The following is a 22,454-nucleotide window of genomic DNA, read 5'->3' as shown; positions in this document are numbered from 1 at the left end:
GGAATTGACCCTGGGTCTCTGGCGCTGAGAGGCAGCAGTGCCCACCACTGTGCTGCCCACAATGTGGTAATGCGGTAACTAGAATCAGACCCCATATTCCAGGTGAAGTCAAACCAGTGCTTATAAAGACTGTCTACAATTTCCACCATTTTGTATTCTACACTTCTTTCATAAATCCCAGGATCACATATACTTTTTAAATCACATTGCAAACTGTCCTCCAACATGATATATTTATATACACATGACCCCACACCCTTCTGCTTCTGCACCCTTTCTGTATTGTATCAAATACTGCATAAAAATACTTCCTCATGCCAATGCCGATTCTGAGGAAGTGTCACTAGACCTGAAATGTTAACTGATTTCTCTCCACAGATGCTACCAGGCCCTGTTAAGCTTTTCCAGCAATTTCTATTTTTGTCTTCCTCATGCTGGCTTTGCAGTTTTTAACCAATCATTTTAATTTGGCATCCCCTGGTTGTCTAACCTTTCACCAATGGTGCAATGTCTCCCGACTATTCTGTCCAGACTTGTTAGGATTTTGAACATCTCTATCAAATCTCCTCTTTCCTCTACATTACCTTTCTCATTCTTCTGGCTAACTCACTTCATACTTTTTGGATGTAAATTTTACCTGCCTCATGTCCAGCCATACCATTAGCCTGTTTATGTCTTCTTGAAGCTTATAGATCCAGGAAAGCAACGGTCTGACCACTGACACCTGTCAGACCCCATTGTCCTCCTTCAAAAAGCAAGCATTCACCTTTATTCGGTTTCTGTCACTTGTCTAATTTCATATCCATGTTGCAAATATCCCTTTAGGCCATGGGTTCCAACTTTCCTGTTATGTGGGAAAGGAGAAACAGGCTGCCTGTATCCCATGATCAGCAATAGAGCACTGCAAGTGTCACTTGCTGCAGACAGACTATGTCTACAGCTTTGGAAAGAGCAGAGTAGAACTGCAGGTACACAGCTTTGCTTTGAAATCATGTGGCTGAAATGGGGAGACCAATTTTATGTTTTACTCGCTGCAATCTGAAAGAGTGCAGGCATGTTGTGAATTTCAGTCCTTGCGCCCAAAAATTGGATGATTGAATTTTGAGGCCATTGCATCTGATTGTAAGTTAAGTCATTGTGATTTATTGGGACTATCCAACGCCCATATCCATCAATGTTAGCATTGATAAGTATTAATAACAGTCTAGTTACAGTGCTGTTGGAAGTTAACCTTATAGAAGAGCCTTTTCATCTGGTTCCACTGATGTATTACTTGCTTCTCCATCCATGCTGCATCCACAAATGGACAAAAAAAATGTTTTGATTCACTGTCCAGTTCTATCTGTAACATAAATTAGTCATAACCCATATGAGTATAATAATCAAATCAGGCACCACATTTAAATAAGGACGGTAATGAATAAAGATTTATGATGTTGCTGTGAAACTTAGCACACCAAGTACCATTAAAGCTTTCAATAAAAACATGAGCTAAACCTCTTTATGATGAAGAATAAAAGATTTGGCAGCTGGTTGTTGCCATTTAAATATATAAACATGTTTATTTGCATCCAATAAAATGTTACTCTCTAATTTAAATAAAGGCCATTGTTTATAACAGCCATTTATACAAACATGTTGTTACAAAGCAGTTTATCATCCTCAAATTTATAAGTTATATGTTTACTCTGGGTGAATTATTAATTATTTTCCTCTTTTGCAACATAATGTTTTGTCTCTACAATGTCTAACACACTATGAACCTTCACAGCAGTGGAATTTTATGAAACTTAAGGTTGCCTAACTTTTGGTTCCATATTTCTGATATTCTCCCTTTTGAGTCAAAAGGTCAAATCCTATTCAAGAATTGAGGAGCAGCCAATTAAGCAAAACTGAAATCCTTTTCAATTGAAAAATTAAAATAAGGCCATAGCTTCCCTCAGGTGGACATGAAAGGTTTGTGGGATTATTCAAAGAGCAGAAGAGGTTTCTGTTTCCACTGAATAATAGTTACTGGCAATCAAATTACAATAAACAGATTATCAGGACATATATCTCATTGCTGTTTCTAGAATCTTGCTTTACACAAATTGATTTCTGTTTTTTGACATTCTAATTGTCTTTACACTTTAGAAAAAGTTCCATGAAACACTTTTGAACTGCTTTAGGCCAAAATTACTGCTTTTAAAACTACATCTTTTAAAATTACACCATGACACTGCAATCCTGTTGCTATAAATTCAGTGTCGTATGATTCTGCTCCACAACTATCTGAAGCAGTAGCACTTTGAAAGCTAGTGTCTCCAGATAAACATGTTGGACTATAACCTGGTGTTGTGCGAGTTTTAACCTTTTTAAAAAAGTGTTCTTTGTATCATGGCAGCATAAATACTACATATTACCTTGGAAATGATAATGTGTCACATTAGGATATCATCACCATGCTTCACACATTTGATAGTGCTGACTATATTACCACAGCAAATTTCACTACCTGCTTCCCTGGGTTAATATCGGCCAGTCGCTTTAGTTGTGTCAGGAAGGCAATAGATCATGGGGTAGGACACATGGTGAAGAAAACAGTTTGTACTCAAGTCTTGATTGTCATTTGCATTTCTTCTTCAAGTAGGAAGTAAGTTTTTAAGTACCAGCAAGAGAAAGACAATCGCAAATAAAGTCAATATCCATATGGTCATTTAAATGGGAAATTTACCTTCCAGGCAGTCCCCTAGTCCCTGGTTCTGTAACGTTCCCTGTAATATGTTCGGGCCGCGGTAAATCGTGCGTATCTGAAACCGCGAAAACTGACTCCATAGATACGGAGGTCTCCCTGTACTGTCCTACCATTACAGTAATTCTGAAAACTTAGAGCAGACCGCGATGGCTGGCAGACCGGAATACCCAGAACGGAGTGATCCGGCCAGCAGATTGGGAAGCCAGAGCAGACAGCAACAGATAGGCACTCTGACTCATAAATGTTGATCTGTAACTGTTAAGTAGGGTTGGCTTATACGTAAGATATATTGAAAATACAAGATTTTTTGGCCAAAAGTAAGGAGTCTAATTATACATGAGATCGACCTATACACGAATATATATAGCATTTTTAAACTGTACCTTTTTGCTAATGAAAAGGTAATTTTAATATTTGCTGGTTGGACTGCATACACACCATATACCTCTGAATACAGTAGGGGCAAATGCGAATCTTCAAGTAAGTATCAGGCATCTTATAAGCACAGTGGGAATAACGCCAACTTCCAACAGCTGCCAGTGATGCACCTAAACTGCCCGAATCAAAATGGATTTGTTTCCAAAGCTGTTTTCATGTGGAAGGCTGTCCACAATCAGAAATGCTTTATGTCTGTTTTGAATCTGGAAAATTGGTGCAATAAGAAACAATTTTACTCTCTATTGTGCTTAGTTACCTCAGAATCCAGCTGATTAGGATTTAATCCATACTCTTTCAATATCAATAGCTGTTGTTTACAAAAAAACATTTTTCATGTAGTTAAGTAACTGTCCTAATTTCGAATGCCAAGTTTCAAGTAATTTTCAATTAAATGTCACTTAACTTAATGATAGGAACACTGTAATAAGAAAGTGATATGGAGATTAAAAGTTCCTTTATAGCTAGATTCAAGTTTAGGTGAATGTGTTCTGAAAGAGAACAAGTCATTTATTTTTATTAAGCACACTCTGTAAGTAGATAACAAGCAAGGTCAATGAGCAAAGATATTGGACAAATGAATTACAAGCTCTGAGAGTCTATAAGACCATGGGACCATAAGATATAACAGCAGAGGCATACCATTTAGCCCACTGAGTCTGCTCCACCATTCAATCATGGTTGATATGTTTCCCAACCCCATTCTCCTGTGTTCTTCTTTTATTCTGATTCTATTACTAATCAAGATCCTTTCCCTGTCTTAAATACACTCAAGAGATTTGGCTTCCACAGCATTCTAAAGCAATTGGTTTCATAGATGCACCGCTCTCTGGCTGAAGAAATTCCTCCTCATCTTATATCTAAATGGTCATCCCTTCACTCTAAGGCTCCGCCCTCAGGTCTTAAATGTTTCCTTCTACTGGAAACATCTTCCACAACCACTCTATCTAGGTCTTTCAGTATTCTGTAAATTTCAATCAGACCTCCACTCATCCTTCGAAATTCGATAGAGTACAAACCTAGAGTCCTCAATTGCTCTTCATCCCCAGGATCATTCTTGTAAACTTTCTTTGGACCTCCTCCAAAAAGTCAGCACATCCTTCCTGAGATACAGGGCCCAAAACTGCTCACAATGTTCCAAATGCAGTCTGACCAGAGTCTTATACCAAGCTCAGCAGTACATCCTTGCTCATGTATTCTAGCCCTTTCAAAATTAATGCTGACATTGCATTTGCCTTCTGAAATAACTACACAGAGGTCCGTATACATCACAAAGTCACCCTTTATTAAAATTATACAAGACAAAGGGCCAGGTCTACCCACAAAAACAGCTCATCTGGAAAGATGCATTTTCTTACAAGGGCTCAGCCCACACCAAAACAAAAGTGAAAACACATTAAAAAAGAAAGAAAACCAGAGTGCAAGGGTTAAGCCCTGCCACAAAATCAATATTGACCTTTTCTCAAAGTAAAAGAATGACACACAGGCTGTAACCAGCCAGTGAAACAACAGTTCCCTAATGAGAACGGAGTTATACCTGAAACACATTGACTATGTAAATCAGGTAGTTTAGAAATCAGTCCTCAATAAAAAAGGAATACCAATTAACAAAACTGGCATTATAAACCAGCCAGTTCCTGGGCCTGGCCAAACTGGCCATCAACAGGTCCAGGCAGCGGGCCGTGGAGGGGGTCGTTAGGGCCGACTGCCTGCCCCTCTTCCGGGGTTACGTTAGAGCCCGGGTGTCCTTGGAGAAGGAGCACGCGGTGTCCACCAACACCCTGGAGTCGTTCAGGGAGAGGTGGGCGCCGCAGGGAGTGGAGTGCATTATTTCTCCCTCCAACTCTATTTTGATTTAGTCCCTACCCTCCCCTTCACTGTTTTGATCACACAGCATTGCCCTGTGGTTTGAAGGGCAGTGCTTGGCACTGGCCACTCGGGTGTTTTTCATATCTTCCTGGTGGTGGAAATTGAATAAAGATCCGTGCACTTTGTGTCTTTCACTGTGTCTCACATCTACACACACACACACACACACACACCATGGGTGCTGGGGAAAAAAATAAGCACTACCGCAGAAAAAAAGAAAAAAAAGAAAGAAAAAAAACAAAAACAAAGAGGAGTGTCTGTGAAGGGCATTCTTGTCACTGGCCACTCGGGTGTTTTTCATATCTCCCTGGTGGTGGAAATTGAATAAAGATTCGTGCACCTTGTGTCTTTCACTGTGTCTCACACCTGCACACACACACCATGGGTGCTGGGGAAAAAATGAGCACTACCGCAGTTAGGCGGTAGTGTGGGGGTTAAATACAAAAAAAGAAATTGATAAACCAGCCAGTTTAAGATAAGGTCTCCCCAAAAAAGCAGAAACCAACAACAGCAGTAACACAGCCAGCACAGAGTCAATCCCCTAAACTGAGTAGACTCTAAATTTCCTGGATATATATATTTTTTTATTTTCCTTTTCCCCCAAACTACTGCCTAACTGTGGTAGTGTTTATTTTTTCCCAGCATCCATGTCGTGTGTGTGCAGGTGTAGGCCACAGTGAAGAACAAGTGTGTAAATCTTTAATCATTTTCTACCACCAGGAAGAAAGGAAATACCAGTGTGGCCAGTAACAAGCAGTGCCCTTCACATCAAAGGGCAATGCTGTGTGATCAAAAAAGTGAAGGGGAGGGCAGGGATTAAATCAAAATAGAGTTGGAGGAGGAAATAAAACACTCCACTCCCCATGGTGCCCACCTCTCCATGAACAGCTCAAGGGTGTTGGTAGACACAGCATGCTCCTTCTCCAGAGACACCCAGGCTCAAATGTAACCATGGAAGATAGGCAGGCAATCAGCCATAATGACCCCCTTCCATGGCCCACTGCCTGGACGTGTTGTCTCCTCTTTTTTTTATTTTATTAAAGAGTACAAAATACAATTATGAATAAACAGAAAGCAGCAGTTCACAAAAAGCCACTATATTCAGAGGAAAGGGCAGCAAAGCCAAACTCCAAGCCCCACCATTCAACCAGTTTTCAGGGAGAGGGGGACAAACCTCAAATCCCACTTCCATCCATCACAAAGATAACAGTAACAGACACAGACACAAACAAGATAGTGCAATCAAATTGGAAACAGCTATATTGAATGTGTGTTCTATGCACTATCAAAAGACACCTGACACCAGCCCACACCACATACTGATCAGACAGTCCTTGACTAGCCTTCCTGCAGGACAGTCATCGGCCTTCCAGTCTCTGGCCACCCTGCGTACTGACCAACCCTCCCCAGGCCTGCTTTCCTGCAGGCTGGTCATCGACCACCCAGCTCCCAGTCGCCCCGCGTACTGATTAGACTATCCCAGGCAGCTTTCCTACAAGCTGGTTGTTGGCCTTCTGATCTCCGGCTGCCCTGCGTACTGACTGACCCTCCCCACTTTCCTCCGGGACAGACATCAACCACTGGTTCCCAGTCACCCCGCGTACTCACCAAACCATCCCCGACCTGCTTTCCTACAGTCGGCCTTCCAGCACCCGGCCACCCTGTGAACTGGCTGACCCTTTCTCCTGGCCAGTGTTCCTACGGACTGGCCATCGGTTGTCCAGCTCCCGGCATCCCTGCGTGCTGACTGGTCCTCCCCTGGTTGGCCTTCCTATGGGCTGCCGTCGGCCCCCTTGCTCAGCCTCCCCGTGTACTGACTGGCCTGCCCTATACCAGCTTTCCTGCGAGGATGCTATCAGTTACCTGGCCCTGTCCACCCAGTGTACTGACAGGTCCCTCCCAGCCCGCTTTCCTCCAGGCCAGTCATCAACCCTCCGGCACCCAGCCAGCCCACGTACTGGCTGCCCCTCCCTTGACCTGCTTTCCTAAGAGCACACTGTTGGCTGCCTAGCCCACAGCCACCCTGCATACTAACAGACCACACCTCCCAGCCCTCTTTCTCCGAGGTTGGTCATTGACCCTTCAGCTCCCAGCCACCCCACGTACTGACTAGCCCACTCTGGCCCGCACTCAAACACAATTATTTTCAAAACCCACATACAGTAACAGAATTCACAAAATCCTCAATACAGTTTTCAGTATGAAAGCAGAGTCCATGCCCAAACTCCAGGATGTAGCAAATCTTCACCTCCCAACACACACGCAGGTGTTCAGTCTCCATAGAGGCCTGGCCCTTCTAGTAAGAACCAGACCCACTCTCAGGAACACAGTACATTGTGAAGCTGCAGTTAACTCTCACAGGGATTTGGTCCAGTCCCAAAGGCAGAGTCCACTCCCGAAGGCAGAGTCAATGCCACACGCAGGTGTTCAGTCTTCACTGGAGCCTGGTTAATCCAAAGGACCAGGCCCACTCACAGGAACACAGTACATTGTAAAGGTGCAGTTGACTCACAGGTCCACTCCAGGATGCAGAGTCCGTTCCCCAATGCACAACTCACTCCAGGATGTAGCAATTGCACACCTTCCAGCATGCACACAGCTGTCCAGTCTTTACAGAGGCTTCGTCACCCACAAAGGGCCAGGCCTACCCATACAGGGCCAGCTCAACTGGAAAGACCTATTTTCTCACAATAGCTCAATCCAAACGCCAAAAAAGTGAACACACACTAAAAAAAAGGGCAAAGGCTTAGCCCTGCCACAAAATCAACATAGCCCTTTTCTCAAAGTAAAAGAGAAAAGAGTAACACACAGGTGATAACCAGTCAGTGAAACAATAGTTCCCCAATGAGAACTGAGTTACACCTGAAACACAATAACTGTGCAGATCAGACAGTTTAAAAATTAGTCCTCAATAAAAAGGAATACAGGTAAGAAACTGGCTAAATAGTTCAGGAAGCAGGTTTCCCCCAAAAAAGCAGAAACCAACAGCAGCAGTCACACATTGACCATCACCCAGCCAGCACAGAGTCAGTCCCCAAAACTGCAGAGACTCTAAATCTTCTTTTCTTTTTTTTCCCCCCTTCACACTACCACTTAACAGTGGTATTGCTTATCCAGGTACAAAATCCTTTATCTGAACATCCAAAAACTGAAAAGCTCCAAAATCTTAAGGTTTGTTTGTGTAATTTTTATCTCATTAACAAGGTTGTTTGGCGAGCAAACAGTCAACCCAAGTTGACACCCACTCGGTGTGTCATTCAGATGTGGCATGGGGAGGGGTGGGGGGTACAGCCAAGTACTGACAGGCCTGGGGTTTCTCTGTGAACACTCCCAAGTCTACATCCACCAGTTGCGTGTCACTCAGATGCAACATTGGGGGGAGGGGGGGTGGCATGGCCAAGCACATTCTTAGTTCGAAGTCTGTTTCTGCAGTAAGAGTTTTAAAAATTTCACCATTAAACTATCACATTCTGAAAACCAAAACATTCCAAATTCCGATAAACAGCTGGTCCCAAGTGTTTCAGATAAGTGATCTTGTACCTGCATTTTACTCTCCTGGTTATTTTTTTTTCACCCATGTTGTGTGTGTGTGTGTGTGTGTGTGTTGTGTGTGTGTGTGTGTGTGTGTATGTGTGTGTGTGTGTGTGTTTCCGTCCGTCCGTCCACCTGGTTCCAATCACTACACCTCCCTCACTGAAGCGAAATGTTAATCGTAAATCCTGAACGAGGACTCCTAAGTCCCTTTGTGATTCAGATTTCTGGAGCCTTTCCCATTTATAAAATAGTCTATGTCTCTATTCCTCCCACCAAAGTGCATAACCTCACCCTTTCCCACACTGTACATCATCTGCTACTTCTTCACCCATTCTTCTAGCTTGTTCAAGTTCTCAACACGACCTGTCCCTCCACCTATTATTGTGTCATCTGCAGACTTTTCAACAATGCCCTAGGTTCCTTAATCCAGATGGTTAATGTATGACATGAATAATTGTAGTCTCAACACAGACCCCTGCAGAACTTCACTAGTCAGTGGCTGCCATCCTGAAAATGACCCTCTTTATCCCCACTCCCTGCCTTCTTCCAACCAGCCCGTTCTCTATCATGCCAGTATCTAACACCATTGGCTCTTATCTTATTTAGCAACCTCCTGCCACATTGTGGGAATCCAAATAGATCATGTCCACGGACTCTCCTTTGTCTAATCTGCTCATTATTCCTCAAAATTCTAACAGATTTACCAAGCATGATCTTCCCTTGACAAAGCTGTGGTGACTCAGTCCTACTTTACCATGCACTTTCATGTACTCTGTTATCTCATCCTTAATACTGGATTCTAAAATCTTACCAACAATCAAGGTCAGGTTAATCAGCCTATAGTTTCCTGTCTTCTGCATCCCCACCCCTCCCTTTTTAAATAAGCCTGTTACATTAGCCTTTTTCCAGTCCTCTGGGACCCTCCCTGACTACAATGATTCCTGAACGATCACCACCAATGCCTCTGTAATCTCCTCAACTATCTCCTTCAGAAGTCTGGGGTGTAGTCCACCTGATCCAGGTGATTTATCCACTTCAGACCCTTCAGCTTTTCCAGCACCTTCTCCTTAGTGATGGTTACTATAGTCACCTCTGTCCCCTGACTCTCTTAAAGTTCTGGTATGCTGCTGGTGTCTTCCACTGGTAAAACGATGTAAAGTATCTAATAAGTTCCTCTGTCATTTCTTTTCTCACCATTATTACTTCTCCAGCCTTATTTTCAAGCAGTCCAATACCTACTCTTGCCTCTGTCTTATTATTGATATACCTAAAAGAAACTCTTGCAATCTTCTTTTATCACTAGCTAGCTTCCACTCATATTTCTATCCTCTTATTGTTTTTTCAGTTGTCCTTTATTGATTTTCAAAGGCTTCCCAATCTTTTGGCATCCCAAATATCTTCACCAACAGTTGCTTTATCTTTTGCTTTCATACTATCCCTGACATCCCTTGTCAGCCATGGTTGCCTCGTTCTCCCCTTAGTATTTTTCTACTTCCTGGCAATGAATGGGTGTCACGGTGGCTGAGTGTTGCCTCACAGTGGGTTCAATTCCAGCCTAGGGTGACTGTATGGAGTTTGCACATCCTCTCCGATTCTGCGTGGGTTTCCTCCGGGTGCTCTGGTTTCTTCCCACAGTCCAAAGATGTGCAGGTCAGGTGAATTGGCCATGCTAAATTGCCCGTAGTGTTAGGTGCATGAGTCAGAGGGAACCAGGTTTGGGTCGGTTACTCTTCGGAGGGTTGGTGTGGACTTGTTGGGCCAAATGGCCTGATTCCACACTGTAGGGGATCTAAAAAAAAGTCATAGAAATACACCCAGAAAATCCTGCCACTGCTGTTTTGTCGTCCTCCCTGCTGGGCTCACCTTCCAATCAACTCTGGTCAGTCCTTCCCTCGCGTCTTTGGAATTACCTTTACTCAGTAGCAATACCATCATATCTGATTTCAGCTTCTTCCTCCCCATTGCAGGGGAAATTATATCATGTTCAGGTCACTGCCGTCAAGAGGTTTCTTCACCTTAACCTCCCGAATCAACTCTGCCTCATTACACGTCACCAAATCCAGAACTGCATGTTCCCTAGTGGGCTCTACCACAAGCTGTTCGAAAAAGCCATCTTGCAGACATTCCACAAATTCCTCTTCTTGGAATTTGCCACCAACCTGATTTTCCCAGTTCACCTGTAAATTGAAGTTCCCACAGTTATGTAATAATGCCTTTCTTGCTTTTTGCAGCAGAGAGCGGCGGCAGCTGGACGGAATTGAAGTCAGAGCGCAAAGCCATTCGGGAAGGTAAGTGATTGTTATTTGAGTGGGTATTTGACCCCAGGCCCTACAAAGTAGGGCCTCCTCTAACCTAAATTAAAAGTCCACAGACCTGCCCCAAAAAGAGGGTCCAAGGAAGTTCCTGTGGATTGAAGAGTGAGGCTTTAGCTCAGGAGTCTTTGACAAGGAGGTTGAGTGAAGTGATTATGCCACAGTTGTAGAGGGTGAAGACACGACTGCCCAGCTGGTTCAGTGTGCTACGTATTTGATGTGGGAGGTCAACGACTCTGGTGCGTCTGGCTCGTATAAGTGTGGAAAGTGTGTGCACGTTCAGCTACTGACAGAGCATATTGCAGCACTGATGAAAGAACTCGAGGACCTTAGGCTCATCTGAGAGAACGAGATCTTTCTGGACAAGACCTTCAGCGAGGTTATTACATCGACCAGAAGAGAGCAGAAGAGTGCAGACGATGAGGAAGGCAGAGAGGAGACAGGTGCAAGAGACCCCGGGGGAAGTACCTGTCAGGAACATGTTGAAAATTTTGGAAAAAGTAGAGATAGATGACACTGCCAGTACACGAGGCGGCCAGGTCTGTCAATCAAAAGTTGGCATGGAGACAGAGCGGAAGAGTCAGACATCGCACAGAGCCGTGGTAATAGGGGACTCCATAGTGAGAGGAACTGACCGGGGTTTTTGTGGCAGCAGGCAGGACTTAAGGATGTGTGTTGCCTTCCTGGTGCCAGGGTTAAATACATCACAGAGTGCAGGAAATCCTCAAGAACAAAGGTGAAGAACCAGAGGTGGTGGTACATGTCGGCACAAATGATGTCGGGAAGAAGAGGCGGAACATACAGCGGGACTTCAGAGAACTAGGAAGAAGGCTGAAAAGCAGGACGTCCAAGGTGGTTATCTCCGGTTTGCTTCCAGTTCCTTGGGCTGGAAAGGCCAGGAACAGGGAGATTAGATTAGATTAGATTAGATTACAGTGTGGAAACAGGCCCTTCGGCCCAACAAGTCCACACCGACCCGCCGAAGCGTAACCCACCCATACCCCTACATTTACCCCTTACCTAACACTACAGGCAATTTAGCATGGCCAATTCACCTGACCTGCACATCTTTGGAGTGTGGGAGGAAACCGGAGCACCCGGAGGAAACCCACGCAGACACGGGGAGAATGTGCAAACTCCACACAGTCAGTCGCCTGAGGCGGGAAATGAACCCGGGTCTCTGGCGTTGTGAGGCAGCAGTGCTAACCACTGTGCCACCGTGCCACCCAGGGATAATGGACTTGAACGTGTGGCTGGGGAACTGGTGCAGGAAGCAAGGATTTAAATTCTTGGATCACTGGGGTATGTTTTGTGGTAAGCATAAATTATACAAGAGAGATGGTTTGCACCTTAATAGGTTAGGGACCAGCATTCTGGCAGGCAGGTTTGTTACTGCAACACAGCTATGTTTAAACTAAGTAGCGGGGGAGGGGGTGGACAAACTGGATGTTTAAGAAGGAAATTGAAGGGAAAGTTAGAACAAGGGAAGTCAAGAAAGACAACTCCATCAATGAGGCAGACAACTCAAAAAGGGATCATGCTGTAAGATTGAGTGAAATAGGAGTTGATGGGAAGGGTGAGGGCAGTAACAAATTAAAAATACTATACATGAATGCACAAAGCATTAGAAATAAGATGGATGAGCTTGAGGCTCTTTTGGAAATTGGCAGATACGATATTGTGGGGATAACTGAGACGTGGCTTCAAGTGGACAGGGCCTGGGAAATGAATATACAAGGCTACACGTGCTATCGTAAGGACAGACTGACAGGCAGAGGGGGTGGGGTGGCCATGTTGGTAAGGGATGATATTCAGTCCCTTGTGCGGTGGGACCTAAAATCAGGGGATGTAGAGTCAGTGTGGATAAAGCTGAGAAATTCTAAGGGTAAAAAGACCCTCTTGGGAGTTATCTACAGGCCCCCAAACAGTAGTCTGGATGTCGGATGTAAGTTGAATCAGGAGCAGAAATTGGCCTGTCACAAAGATGTTACTACAGTTGTTATGGGGGATTTCAACATGCAGGTAGACTGGGAGAATCAGGATGGTATTGGACCTCAAGAAAGAGACTTTGTGGAGTGCATCTGAGATGGATTCTTCGATCAGCTGGTGCTTGAGCCTACCAGGGAGAAGGCAATTCTGGATCTGGTATTGTGCAACGAACCAGAATTGATCAGGGATCACCACACAGTCTTCATTGACACAAAGGCCAGCTTCTCACTGAAGGACTTCCTCTACTATATTCTATGGCATTACTGCCATGTTAAAGGGGATAGATTCAGATCAAAGCTTGCAGCTCAAATCTGAGCACCACGGCAGCAACAGAGTGGTATCCCATCACAATCTGCAAACTCCTGGCCTGGCATATCTCTCACTGAATCATTACCAACAATGATAGGGAACCAACCCTGTCTCATTGTCACACACAACTGCTATGATGCTAGACTTCATATGTTTTTTTTAAGACATCTCTTTTAAGTTAAAACAGAATTCCCTGGAATCAGTAATGGTGTTAAATTCTGAATAGGTCAATGTGACTAGGTTGCCTTGGGTATATGAGGCCCAGGTCAAAGTCAGATGCAAACGTTAACACTACCCAAAGGAAAAGGCAGCTATCCTTGCTGCCTGCAGACTTACTCTTTAATATATATATTGATGTAGGTGATGATCCATCTCTGTGGTAATCGTTGGGAGGTCTGAGGGGGATTAGCTGGAGAGGGAATTAGCTGGAGTGCTGTATTCCAAAACGGGCCATTGTATCAAATCAAAGTACCATGTGAATGAACACCATGATCTATCTGTTTTGCTTACTTCAGAGGCATTCGCTGCATGTGCACTCATAAAAATGGCATCCATCTGGCTAGCACCAGAAGTTTGCACATCTGCCAGCAAAGCAAAGCAGAACCCACGTTATCCAAAAGACAGTTGCTACATTACCAAAACTACATCTGGAACTCCAATATTTATTTCTGTACTCATAGCATTTTGCACAGGGTCATAAACAAGGTTTTACTTATTCTGAGTGTTATGCAATTTAAATAACAAAATACTGCACTATGCTAAACAATTAGCATTGTTAGCACACATCAGTTGTTTCACAAACAAAAACAGAAAGTGCTGGAGAACCTCAGGAAGTCTGGCAGCCATTGTGAAGAGAAAAACAGAGTTAACATTTCCAGGCCAGTGGCCCAAGGTTTTCAGATCTCCAGCATTCATAGATTTTTTTTTATTTCTGTTATTTCACAACCTTTTTAATCTCTTCAATAAGATCTAGTGTTTTGCTAAATCTTTCTGTTTTGATATATTTAGAGGGTGGAGTAGTAATTCTTCTGAAATCCTCACATTTAATGCTGTCAGAAACAAATTCTTATGTATGACATTATTTTAGTAAATTATCTCCCTGTATGTAAAGAAAGCTATAAGCATAAAAATGTGCAGTTAGAAATGTTTCAAGAGACTGACTGACCCTTATATGTTCGTGGACCTTACAACAATGGAAGATGAGAACAAAGCTGCACTTCAAGGTAGGGAACAGGATGAAGATAAAATAATTTGATTTACTATCTTTTGAGAATTAAGAAACAGTTCTTTGAAATCCAGTCAGTTTTTTTTTAATCCTTGTCTATGTTTTGGGAATATTAATAATTCCAATAGGCAGATGAGCATACATAGTTCCTGAGGAGTCAATTACAATCATTAACTTCTGAGTAGAAATTTACAACAAAGCTCACATCATTAATTACGATAAAAGGAAATGTGCTCAGGACACTCAGGAGTACATGGCAACCTGAGTTTGACACAGAAATGTGAGTAATCCACTGAGCTATGGTTCTAAGCAAATTATGTATAGTTTGCTAAAAAGCCATGAGCACATGAAAAATGTACTCAGGTACATGAAGAAATAATGAACAGGTCGAGTGTTTTTACAAGTCCTGCTGCTGAGCATCAAAATACGTTAGCTCATTACTTGATATACCCATTACCACAGTCTCAGAAGATTTATGGAATAAAGATCCATCTTTCACAGAATAAGGACATTTGCTGCATTCTTATTGTTTTGAGTGCAACTTGGTGAAACTCAAGTTTGAAGGATTAGATTAGATTCCTTATAGTATGGAAACAGGCCCAACAGGTCCACACCATCCCTCCAAAGGATAACCCACCCAAACCCATTCCTCTACCCTATATTTACCCTTGACTAATGTACCTAGCACTATGGGTAATTTAGCATGACCAATTCACTTGGCCAGCACATCTTTGGATTGTGGGAGGAAACCAGTGCACCCAGAGAAAACCCACACAGACTTGGAGAGAATATGTAAATTCCACACAGACAGTTGCCCGAGGTGGGAATTGAACCTGGGTCCCTGGCGCTATGAAACAGCAGTGCTAACCACTGAGCTACTGTGACACCCCAAAAGGATTGCACAACTGTCCTATGAAGTGAGATTGGGCTAACTGGGCCTGCATTCCCTCAATATTTTTAAGTCAGTGGTAAAAAAGTTCTTGCTAAGCAACAGGATTTAAGAGTATTGGTGTTAAGCTGGAATGCAGAGGATATCACTGTTCTTTCACTATCGCAAGGTCAAAATCCTCGAATTCCCTTCCTAATGGCATTGTGAGTCAACTCACAGCAGGTAAATTGCAATGGTTGAAGAAAGCATCCTGCCACCACTTTCTCAAGAGCAATTAGGAATGGGAAATAAACGCTGGCCAATCAGTGACACTCACATCCCACAAATGAATAAACAAATTGGCCACTAAATAGTGGAGTGGGCTTATGGGGCTGAGTGGTCTACTCTTGCCCCTAAATTGTATGTTTGCATGGATGTCCATATACAGTATACTTAAATATGTCTCTTTTAAAATAGGTAAAATTGTAAATGGGTGACAGATAACATGCAAATTTCCCTTCAAGCTACATTCCATATTCAATTGCAGCTTTATCACTACTTCTTTACTGTTGTTAAGTCAAAATCCTGGTATTTCCTTCCTAACAGCACTGCAAATTTCCCAGATTGACCGTAAGATTGAAGAAATGGCTCACCACCACTTTTTCAAAGGTAATTAAGAATTAAAAATAAATATTAGCTTCAGCAGCTCACACCCCACAATAAAATATGTCAAACAACATGTAGGTACAATACTCTTTTGTGCTGTGTTGCTGGCAAAGCCCGCATTTATTTCTCATCCCTGGGTTGACCTTGAGACAGACACATTTAATGAAGGAATAAATAAAATAACCAGAAAAAAATTACTTCCTTACAGAGTAATTGGGATTTGGAGCCCATTGTAGCTGAGGCAAATAGTGTTGATTGATGGAATTATCAGCCACCTATCAGAGGTGGTGTGGAATGCAGAAGAAAGGTCGAGATTGGGCCTGGTGCTGCTGAAGAGATACTCTTCCCATGTAGCCATTAAATAATTAAATTAAATAATTTAATTAAACAATTAAATAATGGCTCGTAATTGGCATCTTCATAGAATCAAACAGTATTAAAAGCCCTTCAGCTCATCAAGTCTGTTCTGCCAAAAATATCCTACTACCTTCCTTCTCAGCCAAAAGTGAGGACTGCAGATGCAAGAGATCTCTCTCTGCGAGGACGTTAGTGAGTCTCTCTCTCACTGCACCACCACCACCATCCACTCTCCCCTAGCTAGCTAGTGTGCTTCCAATTAAACCTGTTGGACTATAATAACCTGGTGTTGTGTGTTTTTAACTTTGTACACCCCAGTCCAACACCGGCATCTCCATATCTTGAAGAAGTTCTCCACCTTTCTCCACAAGGATCTTAGTGAGTCCCTCTCCCACTGCACCTCCCAGGTCATTTCCTCTGCCCTGAAAGATTTCTGATGAAGGGCTTATGCCCAAAATGTCAATTCTCCTGCTTCTTGGATGTTGCCTGACCTGCTATGCCTTTCCAGCACCACATACTTGACTATCTTCCTTCTCAACCCATCAGCCATTAAGGCCAACATGTGGTCAATTAATGGCCACCCAAGGGCCTCAACTTGCCACTGGCCCAATTCTGTCCAAAACGGAGGCCAGCCAGGTGTAGGGATGGAGGAAGGGAGGTCGTCGCTGAATGCCAACCTCTAGCACTTGCCTCTGACCCTCCTGACAGCCCTCTTCTCACTAGACAAGCAGCATAAGACCCAAAGGAAAAAGATTAATTTCTCACCAGTGAATCTCCAGACAAGCCCTTTAAAAGTGATCTTCTAATCATCCGATTGACCAGCAGCTTTTAGGAAGGTGTGACTTCAACGATAGGATGAGCGATTTGCCATAAACCTTGTCAATCTGCACTCAGCAAGCTAATTGGAGTTTGATTCAGTAAACTTTCCTGCTGGTGGGGAGACTGACTCCGTTGCCACTGAATACAACCATCCCTGCACTTGACCACAACATTCCGTTTTGCAGCCAATGTGTTTAAGTGAAAATTAAGAAAATTAGATCAAAGGAGGGAGATAGGAATAGTTTGAATATACTGAATGGCTTGGAGAAAGAGGAGTGGGAGGAGGCTTGTGTGCAGCATTAAAACTGGCATAAAACCTCTGAGTCAAATTGCTAGTTTCTACAAATATTTGTTCAGAATTGGCAATAATAACTTTTAAAAATAAAACATATGACAGTTCTGAGGATTTATACTTATACTAAGAGCTGCAATATTGAACTTTTAACTTATTTCTTAATTTTATATTTTGTACCAAGATTTTGGACAAAGATACCCTTGTACCTAAGATGGCAACTTTGTACACTTTTCATTGTACTCCTGTACATCTGTACTTGAGTACACGGCACAATAAACCTACTTTTGTTTTAATTGGCTAGCTGCGGTGATTCCATACTTGCTGTTGGAACACATGATCATGGAGTCCTTTTTCTTATTCACTCATGGGACGCGGATGTTACTGGCTCAGACACCATTATAGTCCATCCTTAATTGCCCTCATGAAGGTGATGGTGAGCTGCCTTCTTGATCGACTATATAGTCCCAAGGTGTGTCCAGAGTGCTGTTAGAAAGGAGCCTTGGTGAGTTGCTGCAGTGCATCCTAAAGATGCTAGACACTATGCCATGTACATGATGGTGGAGGGAGTTGAAATAACTCCACAGAAGTTGGTATTCATAACCAAGTTACCCTTCATTTACACGTGATCACTCCTTGACTTTAGTACAGGCTCATTCAGAGTCAGGTGTCAGTATCTCTGACACTCACCCTTTTTATATGTCAGTCAGAGCTCCCTGATTGAACCTGCTTAACAGCCCCAATCGAGAACTCATATTCCATGAGGTCCACCTGGCTGACTTTGTTACAATAACTCAAGAGTGAATGTTGAAGGTGGTGGATAAGGTACCAAACAAGCAGGCTGTTTTGTCTATTATGGTGTCTAGCTTCTTGAGTGTTGTTGGACCTGCACACATCTAGGTACAAGGGAAGTATTGCATCAAACTCTTGACTTATATCTTGTCGATAGTGGACACGCTTTAGGACTCAGGAGGTGGAGTACTTGCTGCAGAATTCGTAGCCTCTGAACTGGTTTTATGGCTGCTGTATTTGTATGGCTAGTCCAGTTCAGTTGCTAGTCTACATCTTCATGATGGTAATGGAGCATTCAGCAATAGTAATATCATTAAATATCAGTCATTCTTTGATAGCATTTTTATTTTGAGATGATTTCTAACTGAAGTCAGTTTTAACTTGACCATACCTTTTTCAAGCAAAACTGTCTCAAAGAGCTGAATCTTATACACCCCAAGGGATGGGGTAGGAAAGGTAGTAAGAATATTTGACAGGACTGGGAGCAAGCTCCTTGGATGCTGCCTGAACTGCTGTGCTCTTCCAGCACCACTAATCCAGAATCTGGTTTCCAGCATCTGCAGTCATTGTTTTTACCTCTCTGGTGTAGTTGTCAGACAGATTGAGGGTCGGTAAAACGGGACTCAATGTGACTAGCACTGTTCCCAGTGTCAAACCATCTGCCCCAACTGCAATTTTAATTTGTCTGGCAGCATCTGTGGAGAGAAATCAGAGTTAACATTTTAGGTTGAGTAACCTTTCCTCAGAACCTGAACCGTTAACTCTGATTTCTCACTACAGATGCTGAGCTTTTCCAACAATCTTTGTGTTTCTGATTAACAGCATCCGCAGTTCTTTCAGTTTTTATTTATGCAATTTTAATTTGGCTTACAGTACAGGGGTATCAGAAGTCTGGTCCATCCCTTGATCATATGAGATCCTTAAGTGTCCAGGTCATGGCATTGTGATTTAACCTGGGATGGACAGAAGATGGCGCTGAGTATGAAGCAGCTTCACACCTTAAGCTGATGATGGGCATGGGACTATTATTGGAGACGGCTCCTGTTAAATGATTGCAGAATGAGTTGAGATTTGGATTTTCCCCTACATTTAAGCCAAGAGTGGGGCCAGGGGCCCTAACCCAGTATAAAGTCTCAGCCAAAGGAAAATCTAGTCCCAAAAATAAATATTTTCAGAGCGAGGCAGAGAAGAATGGAGCTAGAGATCCTGCCAGAACGCAGAAATACTAGAACTGATAGCCGTTCTTATCTGTGCTGACTGAAAATTACAGTCGAAACACAACATCCTTATTGACAGAATAACAATAGTGAGAGATAAAGCCAAATTGGGTTAGATGTAGTGTGTGCAGTGATAGCCTGGGGGACTGACTATGCCTTATCAGTTTCTACTGCTCACTAAACCTCTTGCTTTTATCTATTTAATTTAAAATGGCATTATGATACACTTGTGTTTTTAGTATTGAAACATAATAGCCAGCCAGATTGGAAAACATTTGGTCACTCGTCCATTAACTGCATTTCCAGAAATCTAATCGAAAACAGTCATCCTCTTCAACACAAATGTAGAGGGAGTTAAAGGGCACAGAACTGATACCGTATTGTCTAAAACTGAAAACATTGTTGATTCTCTCCTTTGCTGCACATCCCTGCGAACAAGGAGAATGTAAAGGATGAGGCTTTAAGCCTTTTGGGCTTTTCGCAGTAATCATTCAACTGACTCTCTTTGATCCTTGCACGTTCCATTTTAACGATACGTTATTGTAGTAAAATAACAATAACATGACATTTCTCTCTCCATACACGGGCAGCCCTTTCTTTGCGACATATTTCAGGAGAATTTGTTTTCAGTTTGTCAAACTTCCACTACCACCACCTTGCCCTTGCTGGGGCTATTGTTGGCTGCACTTTCTTCATCAACTTGACGTTCTTATACTTGCAGTAATAATGGACTGTTGTGTTCCAATTTCGATCATTTAATTTTAAAAGCTAGAGCTTTTCATGGGCTAAAATGGATTTTGTAAAACAAATTTTTAAGATGGTTACAGGTCAAGCTAGGGTCATAAAACCATCATGAAACAAGAATCCATCTGAGGCAAAATTAACATTACTTAAAAATGCATTGAAACACAGGTCTGTATCTCCTGGTTGATTGAGAAGGTTCTAGACCTTTCACATATTGGGATGAAAGTTGCCCCAAATGAAGCAAACATGGAAGTGCACTCTGGCTGAGAGCGGCAGTGATGCAGGCTGGAGGCCTGTAATGGTGTAAAATGGCTGAGAGCTAGGGTGGAGCGAGCTGGAGGGCTGGAGTGGTGCAGAACGGCTGGGAGCCGGACTGGAGCAAACTGGAGGCCTGGAATGATGCAGAATGGCTAGGAGCCAGAGTGGAGTGGACTGGAGGCCTGGAATGACTTTGAGCCAGAGGAGAACGGGCTGCAGGTTTGGACTGGTGCAGAACGGCCAGAAGCAGGAGCGGAGAGGGCTGGAGGCCTGGAGTGGTGCAGAGCAGCTAAGTGCCAGAGCAGAGTAGGCTGGAAGCATGGAGCGGATTGGGGACAGTTGTTGGACTGGGGTCTGGTGCAGGTGGTCAGTGGCTTGCAAGGCCGGTCAGATCAAATGTGGAAGCCCCTGCACTGAGCTACTACAATGTAATGTTTGTCTGTAATTTGTTTATCTGACTGTAATGTTTATCCTTTTAACTATGTCATCCTTCTACTTATATTATGAATCACTGTAAGGTAATGCACTTCTTTTTTATCTTTCTTTTTGTGTCAAAAATTTGTACCTCGGTACTTTATATGTAAGAGGGTGCCATGAGGGGTGACATTGTAAACTTTTCACTGTACTGCTGTATTTGAAAACACGTAACAATAAAGGATATTCTATTCTGCTGTAGTAAACTATAGTTCAAGCAACAGCTTTTGGGCAGAGAGAGAAGAAAATGAGTTTGTAACAAAGGAATTGGAAAGCTTGCTTTCCTTCTCTGATTCTCTCAGCCTCTTGAATAGTAGCACCTGGTTAAAAAGCTGATTGAAAAAACTGAAAATATAGGAAATCTACAAATTCAACTGCAGAGGATACAAGTCATCAATTAAACGACCTTAGTCTCACATTAAAACCTAACACCTCAAGGACTTACTTTATAAACTGCCTATTTGTGATCTTTCTTCTGGTACTCAACACTTCCCTCTTTTTAAACTAAACTTGTGGTTGTGCATTTTAGATATCACCTTTCATTTTCTTCAGGTTACGTCATTAACTTCTACTTTCTTCCACTTAATCCAACTTTATAACTGGCTCCTTAACTTTGACCAGTACTACGTTTTAATTGAAGTGATATCGCTGCATGCTGAAAAGAATGAAATATCGATGTTACAACCAGTGCAAGAGATTAGGAAGAAATGATCTGATTCACCACTTCTCACCTGGTTACAACAAACTTGCTTTATGTTCCCACAGGCAGAAAAACAAGATGATCCTTCAAAAGAGTTTCTTTTTTTAAATGCTGGACTCTCTTGGAGCTGTAATAATACTGTTACCATTTCATGAGAATACTTTCACAAAGTGTGAGAGTACTTCCATCAACTTAAAGGCATTGTCCTTGGAAAAACTAAAATAGGTTAAGTGGAAACTTAGTTGTGAAGTTCTGTTCAACAATAGCAAAATATCTGGAGGTGGAAACAGTTAAACCACGATTGGAATTAGATGAGATTAGAACTGGAATTTTAACAGAAAATAAAGAAAGAGAATTCAAGGCTAGAGAGAGGGGCTAGAAAGGAAAGAAGTGAGAGAATTCCATGGAGAAAGGGAGCTTTAATTGAGACAACTCAAGTGAGTAGTGATAACTCCATTGAACGCACCCCGGTAAAGAAATCACACCAATCTCAGACTTAATGACTGCTGTATTTGAGTTCACCCATTTGATCATAGCTTTAATAAGGGAAAGGAGGATGCCTTTTTCAACTTTTTCAAATTGATAGCACAGCAGCTAAATTGTTCAGTTAAACATGGACAATGTCACTGTAGAGCGGGCTAACAAGGAACGCTCAAAGTTTACTGTCCTTTGCCAGAGGAGAAGACCAATGAATACGAGACTGAAGAAAGGCGTACCAGTTTGTACCAGAGGGAATCTAGCAAAAGAAACTCTACCCTCAGGAAATGATCTGATCAGACCCATCTGGAACTTGAATGATTTAAGCAGTTTACTTCACACCAGCAGTTAGGACGCTTAAAGTAAAGGCCTTGGAGTTTGCA

The 22,454-nt window shown here is 42.7% G+C and overlaps 1 protein-coding gene across 3 annotated transcripts in view; it reads right to left on the bottom strand.

Moving 5' to 3' along the window:
- The window catches only part of znf804b (zinc finger protein 804B), a 594,959-nt gene that overhangs the window by 277,633 nt on the left and 294,872 nt on the right, over positions 1 to 22,454 (bottom strand). Inside the window, exon 2 of one of the 3 annotated variants that reach the window (XM_072575815.1) lies at positions 1,232 to 1,342. The exons of the other annotated variants lie outside the window; for them this stretch is intronic. Coding sequence (XP_072431916.1) covers positions 1,232 to 1,342 — 111 coding nt within the window. The remainder of the gene's footprint in view (positions 1 to 1,231; positions 1,343 to 22,454) is intronic. 3 annotated transcript variants of the gene reach the window in all.

This window comes from Chiloscyllium punctatum, chromosome 8 (assembly GCF_047496795.1).
Source record: "Chiloscyllium punctatum isolate Juve2018m chromosome 8, sChiPun1.3, whole genome shotgun sequence".
Classification (NCBI taxonomy): domain Eukaryota; kingdom Metazoa; phylum Chordata; class Chondrichthyes; order Orectolobiformes; family Hemiscylliidae; genus Chiloscyllium; species Chiloscyllium punctatum.
The sequence above is the reverse complement of the archived record's forward strand: the minus strand, read 5'-3'. Positions and strand labels throughout refer to the sequence as shown.